Genomic DNA, 14,524 nt, shown 5'->3' on the forward strand with positions numbered 1-14,524 from the left:
TTGAGTTGCATGAGAAATCCTTTAACAACTTCAGAAGATGCCTAGGAAAATGCTGTTGCATTGACAGTGCATAAAAGGAAAAAACATCATTTCAGGGCACCCAGGCCTCTATTGTCAGTGTTTAGTCTGTTTAGCTAAAGTATCTAAACTCTAGCTTGTAAAAATACACAAAATGACAGATACAATGTCTTTTATTTTTACAAAAAAAGCTGGTAAAAGATGATGTAAATAAGAGTGTAATGCACCACTAAATAAAACTACTTTCCCCCCGTAAATACTTATTAAATAAGAACACCATCTACAGTACCACAAAAACCATCAAAATAATTCAATTTTATCAGGGACAGGGAAAAAAATACAGTGATTATGGATGTGCCTTGACCAGTTACAGAGCTTGTTAGGTTAACATAACTACTGTCAGCAGTCCAACAGCGTGCACAGTGCCTTCAATTAATGCATTTCAGCATAATTACATTTCTAGTGGGGTCCAATTCCCCCAAAAAGGCAGAGCTAAGAATTTCAATTCTACATTCTAAACTCTGGAATTAGAGCCCATTAAAAAAAATCACAGTGGGTAAGAGAGATATATATAAAAATACTGGGTGTTCCTTTCAAATCACAGGAATCATGGGACTACATTCTTTTTTTTCCTGTTTTTTTTTCTTTTTTTTTTTCTTTTTTCTTTATTTATTTTTTTACAAAATGCTATTGGTTTCAACAGAATCCAGTTTGTTTTATGCTACAGACTTTGACACTGAACTATAAGTATATTGCCTGTTTGCATGTTTTGGTAGTCCATCTTTTTTTTTTTTTTTCTATATAGTCCCAATTCCTTAGGCTTGAGTCGAGTCATGAAGATGCATATACATGCATTCAAACTCTTTGAACCCTGCAGACTACTCAGACTGCAAGTAATGTATATGACTACCGATAGGGAGAACCCCCCCTTCCCCTCATAGCTTTATACACCTACTGTCTTAACAGTGCATTGCACAAATTTACAAGAAAAATACTGGTTTTGCACTATACAGTTTCTAGAATATATACAGAATAAAATAAGTTAACTTCTAATGAGAATTGCTGATGGGCAGCATATATCTTTAATATACATTTTAAAGTCTCTGCAGGCAGCTACTTTTTGGTTAGTTGTTATCAATATTTGTAACATAAGCACTGATCAGAGAACTGAGCAGCATTCCAATAAAGTTAACAGATATATTATTTCTTTTAGAAACACTGGGAAACCCCAGTTTAAAATATTATTAAATGTCCTAACATTTACACACTATGAGGATTAGATCTAATAAAATAAAATTTCTTCAAAAATAATCTTGCAGCTCTTTTAAGCATGCTCTGAGACCTTATTTAACAATCATCCATACCTTCAAAAAACACCTGTCACATAGCCATACATTCTAACTCACACACATCATTTCCTTGTTACAGACAACAAAAGCAAATAAAACATTGAGAAGTCAATGGTTTTTGCAGTCATAAGTCATTCTACTCATGTTTGACTGCACATTCTTCATGACTTTGCAAAGTGTGTCATTAGGTATTAGTTGATGATTATATCTACCACTGCTGGAAAGCCAGGAAGCCTTGCAGGTCTTCAGCCAAAATGAACCAGCCTTGATTTTAGCCTCATCGCACCTGCAATATTGATTCAACCTTTAGAGGCTGTTGCTGCAAACACCATTTATAGTTCTGTTACAACAGAAGATAATGCACGTGTATGCATTACATTTAAGCCCTTTTCCTTTCATGTAGTTTTTATACGTAAATTTAATAAAAAAATACTACTGCCACACAGCTACTGCGTAGAAAGAGCAGTCAAGTAAGATGTTCACTTCAATTTTCAGACTTGTACTTCTGGTGAAACAATTTCTTGCTGCGATGAAACTGTGTTGGTTGTCAAGATTGCTGGAGGTTGGCTTTTTTTATGAAAGGTGCTCAATAATAGTCTGAAGCATCTTCATCATCAGTTCTTTTCTAAATGACAGCTGTTCAGAATCCAGTGCTCACAAGATTTATTCCTGGTTTGATTTTCCCTAGAAGTTGATAGGATTGCACCATGCGTAGAGACTCTCGAATTTCTAGATTAAGTTCCATCAGCTTTGAGCTGGCCTCAGACATATCTTGGTTGGAGCCTACTACTGCAAAGCTACCAGTTTGACCAAGCGTCTGATGACGGAAATATATGTGCAGCAATGTTTGAACTGGGTCATCTTCGGAACTGCCAAAGATGTCGTGGGGCCAAATAGATCTGTAAACACACAATTTGGATTTAAATGTTAAAAAAAAAAAAAAAAGTTTAAATGTTTAAGTATTCTTGTTCTTTAAACAGACATTTGAATGGAAGACATAGGAAAACACAAGAAATTCTTCCATAGAGTCCCAACAGTTAACAGTATCATTTTCTAAGAGATAAATTCTAAAGAACAAGTACTACTAGAATTGCTTCTTTTTAAATTGCAAAATGTGTATGAACAAGCTGTAATGAAGCAACAGTGCTTGTCCTTTTCAAAAAGGACATCTAGCAAGAGCTGAAAAAACCCTGGGAGAGTGCCTATCCCTATCTTTAAATTAAAAAGGCCTATTAGCAAACTTGGGTCTAAAAGCAATCCTTAAGTACTTACCTGAAAGCCTTGACCTGTGCTACAGCTGACACAAACTCCTTGTTTCTCAGGGTTTCAATGAGAGAGTGAATAGCTGTTTCTGTGCTAGCTTGGGAAGCCTCTGCAATTTCAATTTCTTCGATGCCGCTATCAGACGCAGCCTCAGCCTCTTTCAGACAGCTCTCCAAAAGAGCAAGTTCTTCAGACATGTTTATGACCTAAAACAAATATGAGAGTTACCTTTTCTAGTTTAAATGTATTTTCAGCCAAATTAACTTTCAGCAGATCAGCCTTACATTTTTCCTCCTCTTTGGAATCATAAATGAGAGGCAGAAAAAGTACATCCAAATATTTGCTGCCGTTGCTTAAGTATGCAGTTAATTTAATGGCCCGAGTGTGCATGTCACGTATTTGGGCTTTCCCTGATTAAGTTTCCACCTTACTTAGTTCTTTTAAAATTTGTTTAAAAAAATACATTTCTCCCCAAATCACTTAATAACAATTAAACTGACAAGAAGTATTAAACACTGGGGAAAAGTATAGCAGTGATTGTGTTATTACAAGGACAACTTAAATATGAAGAAAAAATCTGGAAGACTGGTAACCCAGCAGAATAACTGTAGTGCAGCCAGTGTATACAATACTATCTTCAGCTTTAGCTCCAATGTATGAGAAAAAGACAAGGCCGTCGCTCAGAATATGATTCTACACCTGACTAACTTAGGTAAGAAGTAGGACTGGTGTGATGCTGAGCTGCCACAACATTCTTCAGACAGAAATGAACTCACTTTTTTTGCAACCTCTACAAAAATCTGGAAATCTAAGCAAGGAACATGCATCACTTTTTCCTAAGCTACTCAAAACCCAAAGGCTTTCACTCCGCTTTTTCATTTTTCCTCCCTACTATATCAAGCAAGACCAGCCCTATTTTTTTTCCTGCTACCTCTATTTATTGCATTACAGACCCAGTGGAGAACTTTCAGAAGACATTATTAGTAGCATAATGCATTCAGATTAAATCAAATAACATCACATATGTACCATGTGCACAGCTGAAGGAGACATTTTACTTCTAAAGTTAGTACAACTAAAAATCAGGCATAAGATGTCTAGAACACATTGCTAACTGCTAACTTAGGATGGGGACTAAGGTTGCAGAGTAATTGCACGGCGGCTGAAGTGACACAGTTATATAAATCAGCTGGTAGCAAGTGATGGTGTTCGCAACAGGAAACACTGGGGTGATGGAAAGGGGCTTCATCACAGAACTCTGTTGATTGGAGTTGATGTTCCTTGATTGTAGCTTGATTAGAATACACCAGGAGCGCTACTGAAATATTTTAAATCCTCATCACTGGACTCCCTGCATTCCTGTCTATTTAAGAGCTTTCAAGCTGTACAAAAATCAACACAGATGATTGAACATCTCAGAAAATTCTTGCAAGCTCTACTTAAATCTTTTATTAATTGGCTATAAAACAGCTGGTACCCTCCTTCAGTTTCTAAAAAGATGTACTGCTGATGGAAATGTTATCAAAATGTATTTTAAATGGTTTGGCTTTAAAATGTCAACAATTAGTAGCTAAATAGCATGGTTTTCATTACCTCTGCTTCTTTTTTGATTGTTTTTACTTGGCTGATGAGTTTGCAATAGGCTTGGAACAGAAGCAGCAACTGGAAATGCAACTTGTATAGCCTCCGACACAACTCCAGCTCCTACAAATGTAAACAACATTATTATATTCAGGAAGTGCGAAACATCTACTATCCAATACAAGAGACGATAAATGACAACTTCTTCAGTATAGAATGTGCAAAATTAGTTACTTGGTTACTGAAGAAAATGCCAAAAAGATTTAGAAGCTAATGTAGCAGGAAGCTAATGAAAAGCAGATGAAAGCTTCATTCAGTTCTAGATTTACAGGTAGCCTCTCTCACATAGGTTTGAAGTTTACTTTTTAATAAGAAGTTACATTTCCAAGAAGGGGGTTGGGGTGGGATGTGAAGTGATTCAAAAGGCATTTTGAAATGTCATGTTCCAAGACAGAGTTTCATAGATCACTTACTTTTATTGTTGCTATTTTACTGTTTTAAATTCAAGATCTAATATTCAAAAGAAGTTTCATAACCATTAATATAAATATGTAAGCACAGTATATAACCTGGCCCTTAGCTTACAACTGCCTGATGGAGTAAGAGGAGAATAATTCCATTCTTGGAGGCAAGAATAATGTTTCCTTTATAAAAGGTAGCTCTGATTCTATTTTTGAAAATACCACATGATATATTCTTAATGAAATGAAACAGCAGCATTAACTTACGCACTGTCTTGCTTCCATTTTTATGCCTCTAAAACACTAGTCAAAGTGCTGACAGTGTTAATACTGCTTCACATACAGACATAAAAGCTAGTGCTAATGGAATAATCCTCTATAACGTTCTACTAACTACAGGATCCTATTATCTACAAAGGACCAACAGTTCAATGGGTTAGATGATGCAAAACTGAAGCACACAGCATTTTTGTAATAGTCTATGACAAGACATCACTATGTCACAAATGAACGAGACAGATGGAGACCAGTTTGGTGACTAGCATGGTTAAGTATTTGATAAATCAAGAACCGTCACTTACTGCTAGAATTTCCATTTGCTAAGCAAGAAGATGAGCAGGTCACAAAAATACAAAGAAAGAAAAAAAGATCAAGAATTAGTGTAGGAAATAATTTTAATTAGGGTAAAAGATGTCCCAGGTAAAATGAAGGAAGAAATACAAGTAACATGCTCCAAATACACCCTGAATGGAAAAAATTAACAGGCTGAATTTGAAGTGAAATTACTTGCTGCTATAACTAACGATAGATAGCATTGTTGTCCCACAACATGAGTAACATACTTCACTTACAACCCTCTCTGGTCTTTATACATTGTGTAGTTTTAAAGGTATGCAAATTTAAGGAAATCAGAATGAAGACACTTAGGTATGAACATCTGTACAATGCTTCTTACTATTCTGTACCACTATAGTTTAAGCAAAAATAATGCCTTTTAAAATTGGAGATTTAATGTTAATTTAGATTTTGAATCCATTTAGAAAATTCTTGGTTTTGCTAAACTCAGTTCTCAACACCTCATTGTGAGATTTCTGTAATTTAACTGCACTTGGTTTTTACAAGCTATTTCAGAAAAATGTTTGGGAAAGAGGGACAGGGAGAGAAATCATCAGAAAATACATTTTTGAGACTAGGGACAGGAACTTCACTTCTGTGCTTTGTACAGCACTAAGCATATTGACAGCATTTAAGCAAGTACAATGGTCATAGTAAACATGAAGATGTAACCGATGCCCGATTCCAACAGGCAGAAGCAGCTGAGCTTTACTAAGCACATAGTTATACACAATGTGTATAGTAAGTTATACACGATGTGCTTAACAGGCTATAAACATTGCATGTTTTTGTTCTGTAGTCTGTATTATCATATACATAGCACAATTATATAAGCAAAAACTTCTGATGCACAAAACACTGCGAAGAGATAAGATCTTGAACTGCCAAAGTCAACAAGAATTCTATGACTCACTTTAATGAAGCACAGAGAATCAGATTTTGAGGAATGGCAGGGTCGATTATTTAATATTTTTAGTAATTAAGTTCCAGTGTTCTTTAAGCCAAGTCTCATTACTACCGTAAGCCATAAATAATCCCTTTCCCCAAAATCACACCTTGATAGCTATTCTAAAAATTCAAGAGAGGTCTTCCTTTAAAAATAGCTTTGTACTGCTTCAGTGTCTTTCACATAACTTGCTCACTTGAGAAATAATCTGGTTTTTCTATCTGCCAGTTCTGTACAAACAGTCTAGCCAGAGTCCAGATGCATTCTTTCAGGCTTTCATGTAAGTACTAATAGCAAAAATCCAATAATTAGATTTACTTGCAAGTCTGCTGGCAATGCATGAGCCAGAACAGAATTCATCTCACTATTCCTTAGCTGTATTGACCACAGTGCTAAAAATTAGTAAGAAAATCTTATTTGTGTTAGTGAATGAAAAATATCTGTTGAATGAAGCAGCTCTGTTTTCCTGAGCAAGACAACACTTACATATTTTTAGCCTTAATTGGTTGACTGGATAGACTTATCAGCCTCATGCTCCATTTACAAGGACTTTTAAAACAATGATCTTACACTTGCTAACTTCTTAATCTCCCCTCAAGTCACTGTAAGCTTCTGTGAATAAATTTAGAATTTCTGCAAATTGTGTATATTTATGAAGCAGGATAACAGGACTCTGCCTTCTCAATGGATACTATATATTAAAATGATTTTAACTGAACCTGCAAGCGCAAGGAGCACGTAAGAAAAAATTGCCAGCATGCCCTGCAGGCTAGGATCGAAAACCAAAATCAAAACAGGTCCCCACAAACAATGTGAATGGTCACGTAACTCCTTTTCAGAGGCTATCTTCAAACCCTGCAGAAACGGGGAAGAACAGACAAAACTGCCTCACTTGGAATCCTGGATTCTCTCCGTACAAGCTAAATGAAAGCCTGCATGTGGCTTTTCCTCCATTTCTTAGTTTCCTTAGCTATACAGTGGGAACAGTAACATTTACCTTCATGGTTAAGAACAGTTATGTTCTAACAGTTAAACATTAGAACAGTTTCTTGGTGTATATAAACAGCATTCTAAATACGGACTGAAACACATAAGTGCTGCTTCTTTATCGGTATATAGAACATCTACTGTATTGTAATAGTAAATGTTGTTACATATTTCTAAACGCGTACCAGTCAGTATATGAAGATGTCAACCAAGTGTAAAATGCGCTAAACTTTTGTGTTCATAGGCAAAGCAAAAATCCTTGCAAATGGTAGCAAATTATTTTGCTGTATTACCTATGCTTATCCGCATGAAAATTTTTTTTAAATGTGCAGCTTTGATGCAGTATAAAAATCAACAGTATATTCTCACACATTGCACTACTCCAAAAATTCAGGTGCATTTTGTGATAGAATTAAAGAAAAACCCCATATACATGAGAGCAAATGAAAACTGTGTAAAAGAACAAATAGTCCATGCACGCAGTAGACATTTCTGTTGCTGAACACTACATTTTCAGCAGCAGAAACATGACCAAGTGCATCAATGAATAGAGTTCAATTGAATAAAAGGAATAAAATTCCTCCTTTTTCAGCTTGGATTTGGGATTTTTGTCAAATTGTCATTGTGAAAAGGTAAGTTCATCTGCTACCTGCAATTCTGCTTTCTTACGTCTTTCGCTGTTCCTATTACAGGACTCTAGATGGCAGATTCCTTGTACCGGCTAATGATAGTTTTTGGATTTACCTTTTTATCTACAGGGTCATTATGCAGCTATTGTTTATTCAAAAAAAGTCTGCTTTGGGAAAAGCTACCACTTACTATAGCAATTAGTAATATTAAACATGGATGACTGCAATGCAAATACATACAAAATATTGAACTAATATTAATAGGTTATGTCACCTATTGTTGTTAGATGATATTTTGACAGAAGTGTTTAATGAGGTTTTTGCCATACTGCTACTTAACTCCCTGTTCCTTCCCGCCCAAATAACGGCTCCAGAAAGGTTCTATGTATTTTATAGTACTAATTACATTAAATTCAGTAGAGGTTTTTGGCTAGACAGTTTATCTGAGCCTATAAGCAGAATGCTAATCTTTTTTCTTCTAGAAACAGCTGCAGAAAAGCAGACTTGCTCGTACACAGATGGTATCTAGTCTGCTTATCTACTCAGTGTTATTAAGTCTAGAACCCAAGACAGGTTGCCAACTTTCATTAAAAACAGCCCTTTTTATTAGACCACTACTTCATGAGAATCCAAGTTTCCAAAAGATAGGATGATAACTGAAATGAAAAGCTTTTCATACATTTTTAATCTCTCTGCAAATATTGGAATTTTTATGCAATAGATGTTTTTTAATCTCATACCCAGAGATCCTCAAATGACATACACCTACCTGGGCATCTGTGTTAGTGCCATGAATACCATCATCAGTACCAAATGTTCTTTTGCAGTCTTCTAGCCACTGCAAAATAAATACAAACAAGATTAAACATCTTCTGAAACAGAGCAAACTGAAGACTGTGCTAAAACTGCATAAGACACTTCATCAAGTCTTGCACATTCTCAGATTACGTAAGAAATTGTGATACGAAATCAGTTGTTTACCAATGTTGTTTCCACTAACGATTTCCACTCTGATACATCACTTCGTAGTTCTTATTGTGCCCCTTCCATTGTAAATTTCCTGTAGCCTTCATTACCCCTGATGGGGATAGTACACTTAGCATAAATACTAATCTGTGATTGAATTTGGGTACTGTTACAGTGAGACTTGTGGGAGGGTGGAGGCAGAAAAATCCCTTTCATTAAATGAGATCGTATTTTCTCTTTACTTACTGCACAAGGTTTACACCAACACGATTTCTCAGCATTTAAAATAGAGCACTAATTCAAATTACAGAGTAAGAGTAAGCCTGCTACATTTCTTGGGACTACTTTAGAAACAGAAGGAAATAGAGCTCTCCTGTGTAACTAGATGCAAGTGCAGGTTTACTGGGTGGAAAGAAAAAAAAATTCTTCAATGAGAGTTTAGTATCACCTCCAGTTCATACAAGCCAGGGAGAGGAAGTATTCTCACACTATATAACGCACATGCAGATTCTCCTCTCATTGAAGAATATAGGGCTGTACTTAACCCCAGTTCCTATAGCAGACAAGAAGTTTATTCGTTTCAGTAGGTAATTTCTTCTAGCTTTAACGAACCATGCAAATTTAAAAGTGTTAATATAAAGCATTTGCAGAATCAAATATGTTATTGGACAATACGACCTGATCATCTCATCGACACTGCCCAGCATATTTTTCTGTACAGTGCAAACAACTGCAAACATGAGGTAATTCACGTATTACTGAAATGGGAATGCGTCATGTTGAGATAAAGTGCAGATTATCTTCTGAAACGAAGAACAGGCTCTATACATCCAAGGAAGAATAATTCAGCACACTGTGTGCTTGATATCTTGAGTCTCACAGGAAATCTTAGTGACCTTTTTCTAACCTTTGTCTGATGCAAGAAAAAGAAAAATGTGATTTCCCATCTGCTCAATTTAATAAAGGTTACTTAGTGAATTAACTAGGCCTGTGTGCTTATCAAGAGGAGAAATGGAATTCTCTAAACACCGCGGTGTCAGTTCCAATTAGTGACATGGATACCAACATACACAGCAAATCTCATTTTTCTTTTTATCTGACAGCCTCCATCGGTAACCATGGAATAGGTTTGCACTGGAACAAACAGCATCAGCAACTGGGAAGCTAGTGTTTATTTTCACACACTACCCTTTTAAGATCTTTTTAAAATCTTAAACCCAGTCTGAATAAAGGGTGTGTCTAGAATGTTATGATATACATATAACCTTATATTTTCCATTACATTTATCTGATTCAGTATCTTTGTCCCTAATACACACATGAAGTCAAAGCAGTTTCCTTGCAAGGAAATAGAACAGTAGCTCCAAAAAGGTAACAAAATCAATTTGCTAAAAATTTTTACAGAATATATGTTCAGTATGGTAGAAGGACCTAAATTTTCTCTTTGGGAACAGCAGTAGATTGTGTGACAAAATAATCTTCTTTATATGTTTGCTTTACATCAATTTATGTTTTCCCCATATATCTCCTACAATGATACAGGGTGAAGAGCATTACTGAAAGCGTAATACAGGGAAGTCTGTGGTTTGTCTTGGTCATAGCACAGGTTGGTTTGCCAGATTAAGCCCCAAATAGACATCCCAAACCACCACGTATACTATAGGTACCTTTCTCTCTCTTATCTCAGCGCATAGGTAAGAGTTTCAAGCAAATGCAGCCCAAGCCTTTTCTTACATTTGATTCATGTGAATGCCCGTACAACACACAGCAGTGATAGTGACAAACATGATCTATTAGGGTAAACTTTAAACAACAATTTTTCATTAAAGAAGTTAATGTACAGAATTTTCCAGTGGTTGATTCTAGAGGATACCAGATTAACATGCAAATTATATTTATTTAAATATCTGTTAATTTATATTTACTTTATTATACAATAGCCTAACCAGCTTAGTTAGATCATTTTTCTGCATGTTTCTGTAAAAAAAACAAGGATCTGCAATAAGCTTATTATGTGTTTTGCCTTAATACTTTCAGATTGAACAGAATACATAGCACAATTGCCTGCAGTAACAGAAATTCAGATTTGACTTGAGGAAGTCTCCTTCAATCATTCCCTATACTCTGTTTAATAGGACAGAGTAAGAAAACTGATAAAACAGATCTGAGAAGTAGCTTTGGAATACTCTTAGTCTACATATGCTATATAAATACACCAATACCAAAAAAACCTGAGGACCAACAGCTAAAGAAATGATTTTAAAAAAGTTTTAGAAAAATAACTTATCTGAGCTAATTAGTCACTACTTCTAAATTAACATGCTAAATAAATACTTAAATAATGCACTAAATTAGCTAAATGACATGCTATCAAGAGTAAGAAATGATTGATCAAAGCTAAAAATTGCTTCCTTCTCAGTACTGTTTCTTTCTATTTATAAATAATTAAATAAAAATAACCCCCTGGCAAAATGCTGTCAGTTATTTCAGAACAATTCTTTTCATCCTGTGAGCCTTTTTCCTCTTCCAGTCACTCACAAATCCTGTGGCAGAAGACAGGCTGATCACAGAAACATGTTACTGGGCACCCTTTTGACAGCTGCACTACAGAAAAACAACACTCTTTCACTATGATATAATGACAGAGGCTATCAAACTGATATCCATATTCCTCTGTCAAGTAAAATACAAACAAGCTCTTAATATCCGGCATGGATTTATGTTGATATGATACGTGGCAGTGTAAAATTAACTAAAAATACATTAAGTGAATTCATGGCCATCTGAAAGGGACTGAATTTTAACTCTGACATATCAACCAAAAAACACCATTTGTCATTGCTATGACACACACACCCCTCCACACACCCCCACCCACAAGTTCCTCTCTACCCTGCCTCAAATCTTCCTGTCTGACCCTGGGGCAAATCAGTTCGCCTCTCTGTGCCTCAGTGTTGCTCTTTAAAATGAGGAATAAAATACATTATTTTCTCATAGCAGTGATGACAGCATTATGCATTGGAGGTTGTCAGCCATTAAATATTACATCGAGCAAGGTAATCTTAGTCATTAGATGAGCACTTTGTTTCTGATTAAACCTAAATGGCAAAATGTAGCTCATTATATTAGACCTCATGAGTTAGTTTACAAATAAATTCTTATTACCACAGAGCAAGACAAAAAATGCAGCAACTCTCTAGCAGAAATGCTGGCTTGGATCCTGGAAACAGTTCATCTACATTAACAGTGCTGTGTGGCATACTTCAGCATTGGTTTTGAGGAAACTGTGTTTCTTTTGAGATCCTTTCCACAAAAAAGTGGATGTCTATTCTATTCAACAGAAGAGCTGTCAGCAATCTTTGCAAGGCAGAGGCCATCATTTCCTAATAAACTCAGCATGATCAAGAAACATGGAGCCACCTGTGCTGCAAAATACAGCTCTGCCAAGATGTCATGGCTTGAATTCTGGTTCTGTTTTGCATCACTCAAACTTCCCTATACGGCCATTGTCATGGCCTCACAGGCTGCTGAGATCAGTAAAAAATTCCTTCAAATGCATGTTTAATTTTCCTAGGAATAATTTTCTCTCTCCAACAAAAGCCCCATATATTCTCTCTCTCCCTGCACCTGCAAAACTGATTGTAGATCCATGTTTTCTTTTGGCTCTTGAAATAGAAATCTTACCTGTTTCAGTTTTTTGAACTTAGCGTCTTCCTTCCTGAACTTCACACAAAGGATCACAAAAACAAATATAGAGACCCTTGCTGCAGAAGTTTTCAACTTTTAAACTTTGTGTTTCTTTGCAAAATGGATATAACCACTAACATATACCTTGAAAACTAAATGGTATTACTCTAAATAACTGACATAAACGTCAGCCTCAATGGGATCCAGTTGCAGGATGAGACACCTAAATTTATGTCTGTGTATAACACAGCTGTTTAAGCCACCATTAGTCAGCAGAGATCCAGTCAACAAAAAGAAGTCTAAAGACCTATCAGCTGAGTGACAAGTCAGTATCTATATTAGGATAAAATGGATTGCTTGCTTGATTTCTTTTATTGTATTGACTTGATCCTTGAATACTATGGGTGTTAAGGTACTTAATTCACATATAGTTATCTGTAAAATGTCTTAATCTGGAGGTGAAACCCACCCTTCTAGTCTAATAAAATAAGCCAGAATGTTTATAAAGAAAAAATTACCATGATTTATTAATATTAGTGTTAAAAATATTTGAATAAATTTTAAAAGAGGATTTTTAAATTAGGAATGCACTTTTCCCAATGCTAGTGCATTTATGCAATGTTATATTTTCAAAATCAATTTCAGAAATAACGTGCAACAAAAATGAATTACACATAGGAAAAACCTCAGGTTCAGATTATACACATAGAATAGTAGGAAGAAAAGGAAACAGGATTTTGTTTCAGAATTTTTTTCCACAGTTTACTTTTAGAGACCCGTGTTGAGAGATAGAGACCTGCAACATTTCCTTGATGAGTAGGTTTAATATTTTTTGGTTTGAAAGGAGAGACTCACCTGTTCTGCTGCCTCTCTTTTGACATTATAGGTATCCAAGTGTTCTTGGAGCTCTAGAACACTGAACTTCAATGTTTCTAGCAGGCCACAAGACATTAGCTGCAAGATAAAAGCAATCACCTCTGTAGTCATGTTAACATCTGACTATAATCCATGTAGACTAGTATCTAAATTACAGAATATGAAATTCCAAGTCCACATTTGGAAAAACAATCAAATTAGAATTAGCTGGGTACAGATCATTCGTGACACCTTTAGTAAACTAACACAGGTAGCTGTATCAGTTAAATCAGTGAACAACAGTTTTGATTCCAAAATAAGAAGGGCAGTACCCAGTTAACATCTGAAAGAGCGATTTCAAAGGGATTTTTAGATCTTTCAAAAAGAAGAATAGTATTTGATATACACACAGCTAGTGTAAATAGAATAGCCTGCAGCAGGAAAAAAAGTACTGCTGGATTGCTCCTGTAGCAACCTAAGGAGTGTCCAGTGAGGGTTACTTGCCCTTCTCAACACATAAACTATACCACCAGCAAAGGATTCAGTCTGTAGGAACCAGGAACTATCAAAGCAGGAACTGTTGGGTGTTTGAAGAATTTTCTACCATTAATGACTTTGCCTTTTTCAACATAGTTTCAAAATCTCCTTTACCTCAGCTTTGCTCCACATAATTTCTCCCTGTAGTTTTATTTCCACATAGGTTTTTCTTATTAATCCTTCTCCTGTCACTTTCTGTAATAATCATGCCTCTAACATGATGCTTCCTCCCTCACACTGGTCATCCCTTGCACACATTAAGAGCTCTGTACTTTTCTCCAATCCCTTTTACCTGGTACCTTTTGGTCAGCTTGAATAGTGCAAGCGCAAGACTGTGATCACAAAATTGTGGCACAGAGAGTCACAGTATCCCACATTACTCAGGCAGGGGTGGGAATGATGCTTACATGTTTGTCCAAGTGCATCAAAATTATTATTCCACCACCACATCAAAACACTGCTACTCCCAACCTCTATGTATGCATCAACCAAGCAGCAAGTTACAGCTCTGTGGCACGATGCCACTCTGCACTCAATGTGTGCAATAACATCAAAGTGCAAAGAAGTCAGTGGGCATCTCACATCAGCAGTAGGCCATGAGCCACTCCCAAATCGCTCATGAACCCGTGC

The 14,524-nt window shown here is 35.9% G+C and overlaps 1 protein-coding gene across 4 annotated transcripts in view; it reads right to left on the minus strand.

Moving 5' to 3' along the window:
- Positions 1 to 175: 175 nt before the first annotated feature.
- The window catches only part of FRYL (FRY like transcription coactivator), a 103,651-nt gene continuing 89,302 nt past the window's right edge, over positions 176 to 14,524 (minus strand). For 2 of the 4 annotated variants that reach the window (XM_029999084.2, XM_041118250.1), the window contains exons 56-61: positions 13,358 to 13,456; positions 8,619 to 8,687; positions 5,254 to 5,271; positions 4,224 to 4,334; positions 2,640 to 2,836; positions 176 to 2,266 (exon numbers count right to left, since the gene is read on the minus strand). In XM_029999084.2, the coding sequence (XP_029854944.1) occupies positions 2,008 to 2,266; positions 2,640 to 2,836; positions 4,224 to 4,334; positions 5,254 to 5,271; positions 8,619 to 8,687; positions 13,358 to 13,456 (753 nt within the window). In that variant the 3' untranslated portion in view covers positions 176 to 2,007. The remainder of the gene's footprint in view (positions 2,267 to 2,639; positions 2,837 to 4,223; positions 4,335 to 5,253; positions 5,272 to 8,618; positions 8,688 to 13,357; positions 13,457 to 14,524) is intronic. The other 2 variants (XM_041118277.1, XM_029998272.2) reach the window with 1 other exon arrangement.

This window comes from Aquila chrysaetos, chromosome 1 (genome assembly GCF_900496995.4).
Source record: "Aquila chrysaetos chrysaetos chromosome 1, bAquChr1.4, whole genome shotgun sequence".
NCBI classification, from domain to species: domain Eukaryota; kingdom Metazoa; phylum Chordata; class Aves; order Accipitriformes; family Accipitridae; genus Aquila; species Aquila chrysaetos.